At 31.8% G+C, this 17,029-nt stretch overlaps 1 protein-coding gene and 2 long non-coding RNA genes across 8 annotated transcripts in view; 2 read left to right on the top strand and 1 right to left on the bottom strand.

Annotated features, from left to right (window-relative positions):
* The first annotated feature begins 823 nt into the window (after positions 1-823).
* LOC143081679 (uncharacterized) lies at positions 824-5,699 on the top strand. Its single transcript, XR_012980025.1, has 4 exons — positions 824-1,054; positions 1,590-1,613; positions 2,849-3,073; positions 5,460-5,699. It is a non-coding gene; the product is annotated as an uncharacterized LOC143081679 (long non-coding RNA).
* An 833-nt stretch (positions 5,700-6,532) lies between these two features.
* On the top strand, positions 6,533-10,471 carry LOC143081678 (uncharacterized). Its single transcript, XR_012980024.1, has 3 exons — positions 6,533-6,732; positions 9,084-9,344; positions 10,219-10,471. It is a non-coding gene; the product is annotated as an uncharacterized LOC143081678 (long non-coding RNA).
* Positions 10,472-12,094: 1,623 nt separating this feature from the next.
* LOC143082956 (uncharacterized) overlaps positions 12,095-17,029 on the bottom strand; it is a 56,940-nt gene continuing 52,005 nt past the window's right edge. For all 6 annotated transcript variants that reach the window (XM_076259013.1, XM_076259016.1, XM_076259011.1 and 3 more), the window contains 3 exons: positions 16,201-16,316; positions 14,015-14,096; positions 12,095-12,860 (listed from right to left, as the gene is read on the bottom strand). In XM_076259013.1, the coding sequence (XP_076115128.1) occupies positions 12,544-12,860; positions 14,015-14,096; positions 16,201-16,316 (515 nt within the window). In that variant the 3' untranslated portion in view covers positions 12,095-12,543. The remainder of the gene's footprint in view (positions 12,861-14,014; positions 14,097-16,200; positions 16,317-17,029) is intronic.

Genomic DNA, 17,029 nt, shown 5'->3' with positions numbered 1-17,029 from the left:
ATGCTAGTATATAATATATTCCAAAGTTGATTGAATATCGTTGATTATAAGTTATATAGTATCGCAATCTCGGATGAAATTCCGAAAAAATCCCTTTATTTTTATAACGGTATTTATATATTTATGTTATATAAATACTTTTATTAACAACTAACCATGTTCAGTTAACCGACCTGAATAATACCCGAGTTACTTCTGCTAGTAATAAAACTGTGGCCTACACTAAAAAATCATGATAATGCGAATTCACGAGAAAACTAACGGCTTTTTTTTTTTAAACAAGACTATTTACAGATAACTAATATGACAGACATAAACCTAAGACCACAGAACTCAGGTTCCTGACATTGGACAGGTACATAAGTAATGGGGCGGAATTAAACATGTTTGTGGACACACTACCCTCTTCTTACATGGGACTGTGGTGTTGCAGCACAACATAAAATCAAATTAGTAGTAAATGGCTTGACTCGATGCTGGTTGGTAAATGAACGAATAGAAGTGAAATGTTGTTCTTGTATTACAAGAAGTGTATGTCTAATTACCTTTTTTTTCAGATATGCATGCTTTTGATGATGGACGCTGTTAATTACATCAGTAAGTATAATTATGGTATTTGTATAAAGAAGGTGCAGACCATTCTAAACCACACATTAATATACAAATGTCTCAGAACAACAATAACAATAAATACAAACACAATATTGACAATATTAAAAAATATGGGTTTAAAAGTTTTGAACTTCTAATCAAATAATGCTACAATCATCTAAAGATACAATTCAAACATATCAATTATATTGGAGTATCTTTTCAGATTCAAGTTGTTCATTTACTTCCGTTGGGCCAAATACAATTGGTGATTGTGGAAATGATAACTTCGATCAACTCGTAGGAAGTTTCGAGCATTGTACAGAATCTTGTATAGTAAATCCTTTGTGTCATGGCGTAAGTTACACGACCAGTCGCTCAATTTGTAGGCGGTATACATGTGATATATCAACGACACCCAGAGCAGTTGGAAACGTGGAATTTTTCCCATTAACATGCACTGGTATGTTTTACATTTTACACATTGTAAACTTGTTGTGAACCGAAAATGGATTAAATATTTTTGCTCACAAACAAATTTACTGAATATTTCTGTAAACAATTATTTCTTTAATAATTTATAATGGTTAAGCTCATTTGAATCATATATTAGCAATATGCACTGCCTTAAAAGAAATAAAATTGTACATCACACAACATTCCCGTGTTTGAGAGAAAATACCCCGCCCTTTTTTCCTCCAAATAAGATAATCAAAACTTTTGAATATTTCATTAAATTTTTATATTGCAACAATGTGAACGGGGTCAACTACATTTATGATGCTTATAATATTTTGAAAATATTGCCAATCTTTTTGAATGTATTATTTTGCATCTTAATGTTCATACAATCCAGGCGATAGAGGTTTGAGTCTGTGATGTTTTATTTTCAAGATATCTAACAATTATGGAGGTTCTGTTCAGATACTCAGCTTACATAAATAGATATATTTATATCAATATGTCAATATATATCTACATTATTTTAATTTTTTCAGCGTCACGGCAATTTCCGTTAAGAGGTAGGTTTATTATAATCAAATATACAATTTATCTATAGTGTCTATTAAGTCAAAACCGGAGAAGCAGTAAGAAAAAATTCTAAAAGTTGATTTACTAGAAAATATTTGTAATGCATGTCCTTTCTGATTGGAGTAAAACGCACAAGCCAGGCGCGAGATTCTAAATCACAACCTCAGTTATCAAGGCCCATGAAGTCAAAAAGAGAATTTGAATCGTAATTGTTTATGTTCGACTTTACTGCTAGTCTTTTTTGCTCTATCAATCCTTCAAGTTTTGTCGCTTTTCAATACTTTTGGTCTCAATATATACACTAACTGTGGAAATGCACATCTGGAGCAGACAGATTTAGTACGTATTAACACAATACTCAACACATCAGTGTTAATATCAGCTTTGCTTGAGATGTAGCGCACAAAACGAAATATTCCAACAGAGACCAATGGTCGGGGATGAGCCTATTGTGTATCAGTGCCTTGTCAATAAATGTGACAGATTTTTGCTATATATAGATAAAGGCAACAAAAGTATACCGATGTTCGAATATAGGCAAAGGGGTTTCCTCTCAACTTATGCAGCTGGAATTTGTTTTTATATGGATTTTTAAGATTATCATTTTCGTAAATTCTTCTAAAAAATGTCCGTTCAAATCCTCATACGAATTCAGAGAGATGCCAAACCCGCGTAACAGTCAAACTCATAAATTAAAGATAAACTGACAACGCCATGGCTAACAAAGAAAAAGACTAACAGACAAATACAAGTACACAAGACACAACATAGTAATTTTATCACATTTTATAAAATTAAAAAAACAAAATATGCTCAACATCTCCATATGAAAATGGTAAAGGAACTAATCAAATAAAAGTAAAAAAAATTGCAGCCACTTTTACTCTGTCTATCAATTTTGCGTTGCGCGTATCATGTTACGATATTATAATGTTAATTTTACACGTGCAAAAACAACAAAATAAAATTAAATATGTGTAAATACCTCGTTTATCCAGCGAGGTTCAGTGGCAAAGAACGATTAGCTAGATAAGGTTTGAGAAACTATTACATTTTCGATAAAAAAAAATGTTTATTAATTGTTTATTGCAGTGAAATATGCAGATAGACAAGTAATAGTAAAATAGGTATCATAATAATGATGAAATTTATGAATGACTGCGAATATCATTAAATTTGATTTAAATAGCTGCACCATTAAATTGTATTGCTTTCTCTGATTCAGCCTACAGGTGTTTTGCTCAGGCGCATCGTAACAAAACCGGAGATTGTACATCATATCGGAGAGTTAATAAGAACCTGAAACGTTGTAAAGAAGAATGCATAGTAGATGATAGTTGTCATGCAGCATCATTTAATGCAGACACAAATGAATGTAATCTCCATAACTGTACCATTTCAATCGATACATCGCTGGAAACACAAATGCATTTACTTAAGACATGCGGATGTAAGTAACGCTTTTATTCATACTTATTATAATGTTACTATATGTATAACATTTAACGAGCAATTTACAATTACTACCATTAACTTTCTTCCATAAGTGTTCAAAGTCGAAAAGATGAATCAACTTCATCCAGTTCTCAACGCAAATATGGAGGTCTCACAATCTTTATTATTTAAACCATTCAAGTTCAAGCGCAGAAAATTGTCTTTTTAACAATTATAAAGTCCTTAAATAAAACAACTGTATATAAAAGTTGACAAACCCTTTACAATTAAAAAACAAATATTTAGAACATTTTTTGTCCCTTTATAATTTTTATCAATACAGAGATTGCTTGATAAAAGTATACGTATTGAAGATAATATATATCTTTACCAAACATAATCGCATATTCATGGTACTTAGTTGGCAACCCTAGAAATAAACCGATTAGGATTGGTTAGAAAATGAGCAAATACCACAACCAGAGCTTGGCATATAATAAATAAAGAATTATTAAGAATGTTTATGACACAAATTTTAATAAAATGAGCAAATACCACAACCAGAGCTTAGCATATAATTAATAAAGAATTATTAAAAATGTTTATGATACAAATTTTAATAAAATAATATCCATATTTCCATGCCAGTACCAAAATACTGGCTACTGGGCTTATAATTCGTCAGAGACTTAATGTAATCAGTAGGAGTATTGATCCAGTAGTATTGATGTCATTAAAGGTAATATTTTACTGCACCAGATAACGCATTTTGACAATGCATGTTTTCGTAGTAATGACTGGGGACAAACACATTTAAAATCCAAACTTTGATACAAGTACGGACCAAAATTAAAGCCTTATCCGAACATAGATTCAGAGCTATGCATGAGGAAGAACTGTTTTATAAGTTTATCCTAAGTAGTGCTGTAGCACAACTAAACTAAGTTAGTGCAGGATGAGTGCTCAAAAACGTATTTGACCCCGACATTTTCGATTTGTAACTGTAAATCTTGGACCTGTTATTCAGTGGTTGTCTGTGTCCGTTAAGCTGGGGTCACACATTCACGATTTTTACCGCTGTCATTGACATGACTATTCCCGATTAAAATTTGTCAAAAGTGTGATCAAGATTCTGTGAATCGTGGATGGAAATTCAAACTTTAATCACAATTTGTAAAACAAATAATTTTATCACGACAACAATCAGATATTGTTCAGGAAGCTTCGATGTTCAACCGTTTCAAAGCGAATTTATCCCGATAATCCCATTCTCAATCCGCTTCTAATCCAATTTGTATCTTTCGCCTCGTAAAATTCGACCGAGTCTGTCACGACTACGTCCCAATTCTACCGAATATAATCCAACAGGGATCAGACAGTGACAAGAAAGTGAACCGACGCTGACGGAAGTTATCCGTTCGAAAACTTTTGGCATACTCGGGATGGTCAGGTACTGTCAGAAAGTAACCCTATCACGGTCCGCGCTATCACATTGCAAACGGCTTTGTCTGGTCTCATTCATATTGTATTCTGTAATTGTTAGGACTGTGACGTGGGTATCATTGACGAATTTCGTATTAATAACGGGACTGTTCCCGAGCGGTTTCGGCAAAAAACGGTGGTCAATCGACAAGATCTGGATGCAATCTGGACTTAATCGGCAGGAAAACAGCAATGACAAATTTCTCCTAATCATTCCCGTCCAACAAGACACCGTCCAGAATACACAGAACATTGTTAGGATTTTGATCCGATACAGCAGAATCTGTCATGATATAGGCACGATTGTAATCCGACTAGACAAAATCGTTGAGTTTCCCCAAATTTTACGGGACGCACCTAACTGTCTGGGTGCTTCGCCGAACTATTCGGACCCTTCCCGACCCGTTGGAATCTGTTACGAACTTAAACGACTGTGTTCAGACAATGATAGGACATCCAAGATAATTGAAAATAGTAATCTGACTTTTTCACTTATCGTGTCTTATCGCTGTCTGGTCTCAAACCGGAGCTATAATTGGCAATGTGTGAACGCTGCATTAGCAATTATTTTCTTTAACTTAACAATAAATGCATCTGACATATGTGGAATCGACTGAAATGAGTACTTTACACTTTTTCAATACGGATTTCTTTTTTTTTTTAACTAAAAATCAAATGTATAATTACTGGCCGCCCTAAGCTAAATAGATCCCGTATATAATATTATTTTATAAAGGCTTATATGACACTGTTTGAAATGAATATATGCAAAGTTATTTAACGCGTAGCAACTATATTTGTATTTCTTAAACTATTGAGGACAGTAATATATAAATATACAATAATTGTAACGATACTCATAGGGAACGATTTATTCTGAAAATTATGTCGTTATCAAATAATACATAATATTTTACCAGATTCAATTTGTGAATATAACCACGCTGGCATTGGTATTGGACTTTGCAATCAACAATTACATAATGCAATGGACTTAAACACGTGTTTAAAATTCTGTGAAGAAAGTTACGACACTCAAGATTTTAACTGTTCCGCTATTTCCTATTTGGCTTTGATCAGCAATCTGAATTGTATCTTATATGACTGTAAATTTCATGATACTGGAACCGGAACTGCAGATTTATACATACGACATTGTCCTGAAGGTATGTTTGAAACAAATATCAAAGGAGTGATCCAGTACGACCCCTTTTTGGCCCCAAAATATAGCAAGTTTACAAAATTGTTAAATGTAAACTTCTAGTTATTTATTGGAAGGTAGAATGCTTCTGCTACATAAATATGGGCCGTTTCAAAATTTTAGCATTTTCGTTAAATTTTAGACGGTTTCCGTCTTAAATAAAAGTGACCGCATTTGTGTTCAATCTTAATATTGAAATGTAAGTTCTATTTGATGAAACTACATAACATACATAAAGGTTGAGAATTTACAAGGGTGCGGCCACTTTCATTTTTGACAAAAAAAAACCATCTGAACAGTAACATTTTTGGCATATTTGATAGATTTTTCATAATAAAGCTTGAATCGGAGCGTTTTTAATGACTAAATCAGTTAAAATCTTTCACATAAACTAATTGAATCAACTGAAATACACGCTTAAGTGTTTAAAAAGTGTCCAAAATCTTTCGTCAGATGAACCTGCAATTTGAGGCCAAAATCGGCCCTTATATGACCTACTCCTTTTGAAAATGAAGTTGAATTTGTATAATTTGATATAATTAGTTTACACGAATATGAACCATTTGTGGTATTTCTTAAAAAAGAATCATTACTTTTGTATTTTTCTTTAGTCGTTCTTATTTTGGAAATGTATACCAGCATACTTGCATTGATTATTGATGTATAAATCAGAGGTTATGGCACTCCTTTTCTGATTTTATTATATAACCTGTAAACTCTAACGTTGCTGTTAAAATCTACAGAAAGGGAGGAGACTTGCCCATGGACTGAAGATACCAATGGAATCAGAGGAGCATGCCTACTATATGATAAGGTTTATGGAACACTATCACAGTGTCTAGCATCATGTGACGAAGAAGTATGGTGTCTTGGAGTGTCTTTTATGAGTAGGTCGAACTATTTACAAATGGGTCCATGTTTTCGGTATCCATGTAACAATAGCACCGGTGGACGAAGAGGAAATATGGTCTTCTATTTAAGGAAATGTTCAGGTATATATGTTATGAAGAAGACTTCATTTTTAAGTATCGGTAAGGATTTCCAACTATCAAATTTAAAATGGTAAATTAGTTAAAATTTGTTATATTGATACTTATGAAATGGAGCGAATTTCAAAGATAAATGAGAGTTTTTGTATTGTTAACATTGTTAATATTTATATGTGTATATCATGACACAAGTCAAAATATGCGTACTTGGCCTTTTGATGACTTTATAAGATCTTTTCAGAGATTGATTGGTGTTATCGTTTGTTGGCTTCTTGTTTGCCTACATATACATTTGATTAAACAAATTATCTATGAGTTACAAAATGTAATTAGACAAAAAGACAAAAGGGTTTAATGATCATATAATTGTATTGTTTCTTCTACAGTTAATCTTGAATTTCTATCTGTTCAGGTAACTTTCATTGTGTAAGATATATGCATGCTGACATGACATATCATTGATATAAATTAACTTTTTACAAAACTTTGAATTGTTTAATTCAGGCTTTTCTATCTCACGAATAGATTAAATTATCTGTATTTGGCAAAACTTTTTGGAATTATGGTCCTCAATACTTTTCAAACTTTATTTCACCTTTTAAACTTTTTGGATTCGAGCATCAGTGATGAGTCTATTGAAGGCAAAACGCGCGTCTGGCGTAAATAAAAAAATTAAATCCTGGTACCTATAATGATAAATTGATATGGAACACAATATGTATTAAGTTATAATACTGCGTTAGAGTAGTATTTCACGTTGATAAATCCATGTTAGTATCTGTCCTTAAGTAGATGAAGTTTTGTGTATATTGCTGGGTTTTGGCGTACTTTTGGTGGATTAGCTCTTCTTGCTACATAATCATATGGGGATTTATGATTTTCAAAAAAGAAGGGGACTTTTAAGTCAACGTTTAAAGTGATACTTTTGAAAAGTATATAACGTATTTATCATTTATCAATTTCAATAAGTGGGGAAGGCCCCTTGTTCCTTAACACGTCTCTTTTACTGGTAAACCTTTACCAATGCTTAGGTTTTCTTGAATAATTCGATGATCTTGTATATTATGGAATGAGCATGAAGTCTCTTTTTCGTCTTATTGTGTCATCCTTCCAGGTGGTTGGTGGTGCCGGGTCTTCAGTCAAATAGTGTTTCCATAAAAAACGAAATTTCTCAACTCACAACTCTGTTTGTTAGTCAACAAATGTCAGCTTCATTGGTTTCTCAACAGTTGTAAGCCAAACATCTGCAAAATGAGTAAAAAATAACTTAATATTTGCTTTAAGAATTTAGCTTTCTTATTATTGAAGTTTTAAGTTTTTATTCCACTGGTATAATGAAATTTCAAAAAAAGTAAACATCAAGAAAAACGTTTTTTTTTTTATTTTACCTGCATTATTCTTCAGAACTACACCTATTTTTTAAATTAAAGTTTTATATTAATGTTGTTGAAATATTTGTCAAAAAAAATGTATTTTCCGTGCAAATTTATAAGATATTATCTGAAATTGAACATATTTCGTTATATTCATTTTGCACATTTCCCTTAAAATAGTAAACAGTATTAAAATGTGTATTATATTATAACGATAAAATTCAGATAATTAACTGTAATTGTTAAAACAAAAACAAAAATTATGTTTGTATAAACCTGCAATTAAGTGTAGGCAATTCAGGATGACACCGTTTCCTTTTGGTCTATTTGCAAATACTCTATGCATGTCCAGATTAAAGCAGATACACGTTGACCACAATTATATTGATATAAACAAATGAATACTAAACAACCCGATTGGTGCCACATGTAAGACAGGATCTGCTAATGTATTCGGATCTGTGAAGTCCCCCCGGTTTTAGTGGTGTTCGTGTTGCTCAGTCTTTAGTTTTCTATGGTTTTGTAAACTGTTGTTTGTCTTTTGGGTTTTTTTCCATTATGTTGTCAGTGTATTTTTTTACTTGTCGGTAGAAATGTCCCTATAGTATCTTTCTCATCTCTTATACTATAATAGAAATACATATATCATCACCTTTTTTGTTTTTTTTTCAAATTACTGATCAAAGTATGCTGATGAATTTAAGATGTTAATTATGATTGTGACAATTCTTGAAACGATTCTCTAGAATAATGACCTCTACATACATTGCACAAGCAAGGATTAAGTTCGAAGTGTGTGATAGAAAATAAAAAAAGATACCAAGCGGAATGAAACAAACCGAAGCAATACAAGTGGAAATTTTGTAATAATCTTTTAAACGAACTAGTCGTAATGTTAAAATTGATTTTCATGTTACTTTCTAACTAACTATAGCGTTTATACGAAATCAGTACATTTTTTTGCTTAATTTAAAAATTCAGATACTATAACCTCAACGTCTGTGATGCAAAGAGACGAAGATAAATCAACATCAAAGCTTACATTTACAACGATATCATACGATAAGGTAACAACGTTTGCGCAGGGACGGACATCTTTTCTATCCAGTAGTACTAGGAACACCATTGAGACTCAATCATCTGCAGGGATAGAATTATCAATAACAAATACTGAAAATGCTATATCTAATCCAACAGGGTCATCAGTATCAATTTCAACTGATGAAATTTCATCAACTTTAGGTAATTATATCAAAAGCAGTGTCAATATAAATCCATGAATTCAATATGTTCACAAAACATCTGAATATTAAATCATGTACACAGACTCAACTGGTGAATAGTAACACCAGATAATGTACAGGTTATTTTGTCAACATAACAGTAAGTGTAATACTTACCTATAAAATGGGTGTACTCGTTTAATTACTCTATTATAAAATTGTATTTTGAGCATATTCAATTTATGGATAGATACTGAAACACAAAATAGTAATGTCAAAAGTACATTTCTAAATTAAATCGCTGTAATTCGACCATTCGTTTTTCAATCTACAGAACTAACTTGCATACTACTTAATTTTTCACGGATTTACAGAAAAAAAAATTGTTCTCTTGATTACTTTGCGGTATTACAAAAAGAATTTGCTGTCAGTATATAGATATATTCAAAACAAATTCCTATAAACTTGCACGCAGAAAAAATATTTTGTGAATGAATGTCTTAAATAGTAATTATGTATATCCCCATTTAGGGGCCCCGACATATAGTAATTGCGTGACGGCTTTGTAGTCGACAGCCAGTGATCGACATGATATCATTTAAATATCAGGTATCCATGTCCACACTGCTATGAAATTCATTATATGAATCATTCTATGAACCTGATCAAAATGAACCCATGGTAGATAGTTTCACATTAGATCGTATGCTAGAATTAGATTGCTTGATAATCAACACAATATAACTAATTATTGTAGACTCTGCATCATCCATATTGAACATAAATAGAATAAGAATTTATCCATATAGTGAGTTATCAATTATATTAGAAATAAGTTCATTGGAAGTTGTATGGTTTGCATTCAAAATCACTGATAAGTTTTTTTTCCTCAGGTAGAACTACAGCACAGGTAGCAATGAGCACATTGTTAATTGAAGACACATCTTATAGTAATGGAGTGACCTATAATGTTGTCACTTATAATAACAGTAGAGCGACATCTAATGTGTGCTTGTGCTGGTGTAGTATTCATGGAAATGAAACGTTTGCTGAATTTTACGAGAGAATTATTGAGCCATTGAAAGTCAATAAAAAATCTTTATCATCAACCATCCGGAAGTTGACATGTGCTAACGACAATAGACCATCAGCAGCACGGGTCGGTTATGTTGGTGTGCTTACTTTACTGATCGTTATATTAACTTTAGTGGCATTGGATTTTTCTTCTTTAGCAAATAAATTAATAACACATTTCAGGCAACACTAAACATAATGAATTCGCCTTCTGTGTATATTGTGTAATAGATGTGTACAAAAAATACACCTTTTTTCCACAGACACTTACTTCAATGAAATAAAATTGTGATAAAATGAAGAAACGGTCTTTTACTGTATTAACATGAAAACGTGTAATACTATTCTGTGTGATTTACAAATTGTCATTATGAACCAACCAAGAGAGCAAATAAACAAAAGAACACAGTTTTTAAACCAAGCAAATGAACAGGTCATTATCAGTTGTATTCGCGAAAATATTAAGGTTCCTTCTACTTTTCACAAGTTGACAATAAGTGAATTCGAATACTATTTGTTAGTCCTCTTTGACTATTAAGCTTCTCATGTATTCAGATATTAAACAATATTGGTCCCCTTTTCTCATTTTGATTTGAGCGTTTTTTATGATTAAAGTTTCTAATGAAGGTGAATTCCGAAAAAAGGCTTCATAAAAAATTTAGTTCTATTTCGTAATTGTTAAAGTTTTGGTGATTTAGACAAAATCCTACATTAAACTGAACAATGATGTCTTTCAAATACCACATTTACATTTAGCATGATTGATAAGTGCACTTTAATATTGTAAACGTAAGCAAATGTCTCAAATGATAGTAAAAGTTTTACGAAATTGATTTGTGAAAAAGATTTGTTAACAGATGTATTTCTATTTGTATCCATCTGATGAGTTGAGCCTTTTTCCACTGATTTTTATAGTTCGCTCTTATGTTGTACTGTAACACCACTGTCCCTGTTTAAGGGACATGTTAAACCCGGCACATTCTGTATGTATATGCCTGTCCAAAGTAAGGAACCAGTAATTCAGGAGTTGTCGTTTGTTGATGTCTTACATATTTGTTTTTCGTTCATTTTTTGTACATAAATTTAGCCGTTAGTTTTCTTGTTAGAATTGTTTTACATTTGTCATTTCAGGGCCTCTCATATCTGTATGCAGTATGGACTTTGCTCATTGTTGAAGGCCGTACAGTTACCTATAGTTGTTAATTGTTGTGTCATTTGGTGTCTTGTGGAGAGTTGTCCTATTGGCAATCAGACCACATCTTCTTATTTTATAAACACTGTACACGTTTCGTCCTCGAGGGTATCACCAGCCCAGTAGTCAGCACCTCGGTGTTGACATGAATATCAATTTTATGGTAATTTTTATAAATTTCCTGTTACAAAACTTTGAATATTCGAGAAACTAAAGGTTTTCTTATTCCAGGTATAGATTAACTTATCCGTATTTGGCACAACGTTTTTAAATTTTGGTTCCTCAATGCTTTTCAATTTTGTACTTGTTTGGATTTATAACCATTTTGATCTGAGCGTCACTGATGAGTCTTATGTAGACGAAACGCGCGTCTGGCGTATTAAATTGTAATCCTGGTACCTTTGATACCTTTATTCATGGTCGTCCTCGTCATAATCTTTTTTTTATATCTGTAATTTGGTCTTTTCGTTTATTCATCTTTTCGTTCAATAAAACCAGTAAAATTATGAAAAATTATAAACATCTTTAATTGGCCTGGAATGATACGATAACAAACAATGGTTGCTCCTGAGATTATACTGTACAATATTCCTTTTAATGTAGGATACTTTGACACAGTAAACAGTAACATATCTTCTGTCATTGGACCCAGCTTCATACATAGGTTACTGTATGAAAAATTATTGTACAGAACATCAAACTTAATTCAAAATATTGCATAGATATTTCATGTCCTTAAATCTAAATTATTGTTTTATCACATTTCTTTAAGTTTCTATTTACAGAACGTCGACGTTTCAATGAAACGATAATAAAAAATACATTTACGTCACTAAGATACTCTAATTAATTGCATTGTTGTTCTTAAATAACATAGGATGCTTGCAAGATTTTGCTATAAAATTACTTTCGTCTTATGTGCGTATTTTTTTTTAACACTAAAATAAAAATCTTAAACTTGTCTGCTGTCATCGTTTTCATCATCACTAAACGAACTTCCGCTTCCGACAATTTCTTCATCATCCTCGTCAGATTCATAAATAGTATCGGATGGTTCAATTATATGAATGGAAGGCACGTTAAACATTTTCGACTTACAATCTTCTTCATCAGAGTCTGACTCCATCTTGTCATGTGACAATATTATGTTTGGATCTCCATACGGAAGTGAAACTCGTGGATCATTTAATCTTATACAATTAATTGATTTATCTAATGTCTTCTTTATGGACAATCCGAATTTCTTTGATCTTTTCTTTCTAGGAAAGGCTGCAATATATTGTTTAATACATTAGATATATACAACCAGAAAATGAAACAAATATAATTTGAAAACGAATATCATTTTGTTTACAAAATACTTTCCACCCCGACCCCCCTCCTTTCCCTTCCCCCGAAAAAAATAATACAAAAATATGAATTTCAGAAAGCATTATTAGTAAAAACATGTTAACGTTAACTTATTGAGTTTTCATATTGGCTATCATACCACATCTTCGTAATTTTGTATATACATGTACTAATTATTGTTTACAAATATTCAAATGTAGGTATTACAATTTTTACACTTATCATCCTTGTAACAATCACCCAAAGTATTTGGCAGAAATATAGCTTACATTCCCTTTACTTTTCTCAAATGTTAACCAACTTATTTTCGCGACTTTCGCGAGTAGAAAAATAACGCGAATATAAATCGTGGCAAATATGTAAAACGTGTATCATTCCATATCAAACTGCATCAAGTAAATCAGAAAATCGCGTTATTAGGTCAAGTATTGTTAAGACTGGACGATTATTTTTCAGACCTTTGTTCGAGTATGGTTCAGACTGGTCGAGTATTCTTCAGACATGGATCGAATATGGTTCAGACTGGAAACAAAATAGTTAAGAACTGGTCCAGTACAGGTCTAGAATGGGATAAGACTGTTTCAGACTGGTCGAGAAATAGTTGTGTGGTCGAGTGTTATCGAGTGAAATGAAGATCTATTCAAACTGGTCGAGTAAAAATCAGTACTGCCGAGTACAAATATATGCCATTTAAGACTTTTTACTGGTTTGTAATGTAGATAAAATGGATAAAAGATACCAGAGGGACATTAAAACTCATAGAGCATACATTAGCTGACAAAGCAATGGCTAAAACGGAACAACATACAAATAATAGCCGCGAAGTGGTCTAGAAAGGGTTCAACGTGAAATAAAGTATCCGCGAAAATGAGCTGATTTACAGTATATCATTCAGTGATATATGGGTTAAAAGATCAAAATGAACATACATGTATGATAATTACATTTTGTTGTTTATATAAGAATAACAACAAAATTAGAGGCAACGTCAGATAGGATTTAAATTATGACAAGTCGGACGTATCCGTAGTCAGATCTGAAATTTAGCGTTCTATGATGACGAAAAAACTCACGTATTTCGTTTATAGCTGTCGATAGTTTCCATGTTGGTATTCCTTCTTCTTCACACAACTTTTTCACTCTATTTAAAACATCCTAAAATTGATAAAATTCATGACACATTGTAACGACAAAGATTTTGCAAATATTAAAATAGTACTGATATCAATAAAAAATGTAGGTTCACGTAAGCGAAATAGTAACCAAATAGCACACGAGAACTAGATAATACATTCAGAAGTCAATATAACGCCTCCCACTAAACCAACTACAATTTACAACTAAGCTTTATATTGCCCCATAACAAAACTATAACAAAAGATGAAGAAATAATGTAAAGATCAATTTTAATGGACACTGGGAAACAACAGGTTGGCGTTTTGATATTCGTGTCTACATTGACAAGATCTTCATTAAATAAAAACTATTTGTTCAACAAGTATACCCGATTGAACATTTTAATATAGTTTAAACAAACCAAACGGTGTTGTATTTAAAACGGATATTATCTACTAAATGTCGATAGAAACACACCACTTTTTTTCATCACGCATTTTTTTCTTTTAAATTAAAAAAAATATGCAGAAGATGCTATATATCGGCATTCAAAATTATAAGTCCAAATCAAACTGAGAACGCCATTGCTAAAATTTAAACCAGAAATGGCGTATAGACGAACAACAATATACCAAAAGCAAAGCATTGAAAACTATAGATTGAGCAACATGAACTCTATCAAAAATCGGGCAGATCTCAGGTAATATGGAATATCACGATGAACCTGCTCCACATGTAGTTCCGGTCGTGTTGCTTTTGTAAGTACAAAGTATAATTTGCTAGACTACATTCATGAAAAAGATGATGGATTGTGCTTCCGACAACTGGAACTTATAAGTGGTTATATGTTTCCATAACCGTCAACCATCTTGTGAATGGTGTCCGTAAAATATTCGAAGAGATGATTTCAACTTTGTCATTTAGAACTCTTTGTATAATAGCTTCCTTGTGGACAGATCCTTTTTTATCAAAGAAATGATAAAATGGAAATGCAAGCGTTGGAATATGAACTGAGTGATATATACTCCTTATGACGGCGCCGCTGGAAATAAACTCATCATAGATACCAATTTACTACTTTGTACGCGCGTTGTCGTTTACAAAAGACTAATACGTGGTGCTCGAATAAAGAAAAATTAATAGGCAGAAAAGTTCTGGGATAAAGAGCATTGGTTATCTAGATTCTGAAAGATTTCCCTAAATACAGCTAATGTATTATCCAGTATGCCTTGGGTAGAAAACCTCATGTTTTCGAAAAATTCAAAGTTTTGAAAACAGGTTATTTATAATCATGATCATACCAATGATTGATTTTTCATGTCAACAAAGCTAGTACTGACTACGAGGCTGGTGATATGTTGCTATATAGAAATGAAAACTCCACAATTTAGAAGCTGAAATCAACTTTTTTATCGTAATGTTTTACACTCAACCGGCCATCACTGCCAGTTTTTTAGATGTTAGTCAAGATATGAGGCAGTATTAACCGAATCCTTAATTTCAAGTTCAATGTGATAGATACGTTCAACATAGTCACCGTTCTTTTAGTTAATTAGTAAAGGGCATCATCGTAAAAGCTGAACCTGATAGATACATTCAATATAGTCAACGAACTTTGAATTAATTAATAAAAAGGCACCATCTTAAAAGCGGAACGTGAAGTTAAAGAATAATGTTACCTTTCTTTTCACTTTTCCTAAGATGCTTCTGTATGAAGTCGGTGTATTTGTTTTTGTATTATTGTTAAGATACCCATGAACGTTTATCGGTACCTAATTCTCCAACTTTTTAGTTGAATGTTATAATCAACATTTTAAAATTTACATTTATAATTGATAATTAACCTGTACATTTGTTTTAGTTTTGTCATTTCTATTTGTTAATTTGTTCTCTTTGGTAGTAAACAAAGTCCCTCTGAGAGATGATTGAAAAAAAAACGCAAAACAAATACATGAATTATTCTTATAAAGTAAGTATCGGAAGTATAAAGATAGTACGTAATTAAAACATGATTATTTCCCTTTTACCAATAAAAAAAAGTTTAGTGACTCAAATGTATTTAGATACGTAAGTTACAAAAAGGTTTTGTCAAACATATGGAAGTATCTTATTCGTATTTATATATAACAACTAGTTTACCTACACTATGATATTGATTTTGCTGCTGACTGAATTGTAATCGTGATTCGGTGGATTTCTTTTGTGAGTATATAATTTTGAGTTGTAAATGTGCTTGATCAGTTACAGTAACAACCAAACCTGAAAATTAAGATGAAAAAAACATATTAAAGTTTTGATTTTTAAGTTAATTCAATCAGTCAGTTGCATGACTCGTATTCTTACTCGTAATAAAGATTTTTCCGGAAATAACTTTATCAGCAAACCTTAAACCATATACATGTGTAATCAAATGATTGTACATATTTGATAAAGACTATGCTAAGACAAAACAGGATACACATACACAATGGTTAGTCCAACCTTAACTGGCAGCATGAAATCATTGATCGTCAGATTTACATAAGAAGATCAATATACCTTCTCTTTGTTACAACTCCTTTTCATTTTGGTGGAGTATTATGATTATAAAAATGACATGACAAGTTGATTGTATTTGAAAACAACAGTTTAGTTATGGATTAACGACGAGTGTTTCTATTGGCCAAAAAAAATTGAAAAAACTGTTTTGCCAAGATTGAAAAAGCATTTTTTACAAAAGATCATCCTTTCGGCGTAGTTGGACAAATTACTAGCATGTTTTTGTTTTTGTGATTCTATTTTGTTTTATCAGTGATCTGTGCCTTGTTGACATCTTTGCTCTATAAATAAGATTAAATTAATCAAGCAATGGTGATTTTAAAGTAATTTTCTTTTTAATTAAGTATTTCTTCTTGACAATTCTTGTTAGTAGAATAAGATTAAATTCCATTTACTTTAACTCAGAACCAAATAATAACTACATTTAGAAATTC

The sequence above is a fragment of the Mytilus galloprovincialis genome, chromosome 7, assembly GCF_965363235.1.
Source record: "Mytilus galloprovincialis chromosome 7, xbMytGall1.hap1.1, whole genome shotgun sequence".
In the NCBI taxonomy this organism is placed as follows: domain Eukaryota; kingdom Metazoa; phylum Mollusca; class Bivalvia; order Mytilida; family Mytilidae; genus Mytilus; species Mytilus galloprovincialis.
The sequence above is the reverse complement of the archived record's forward strand: the minus strand, read 5'-3'. Positions and strand labels throughout refer to the sequence as shown.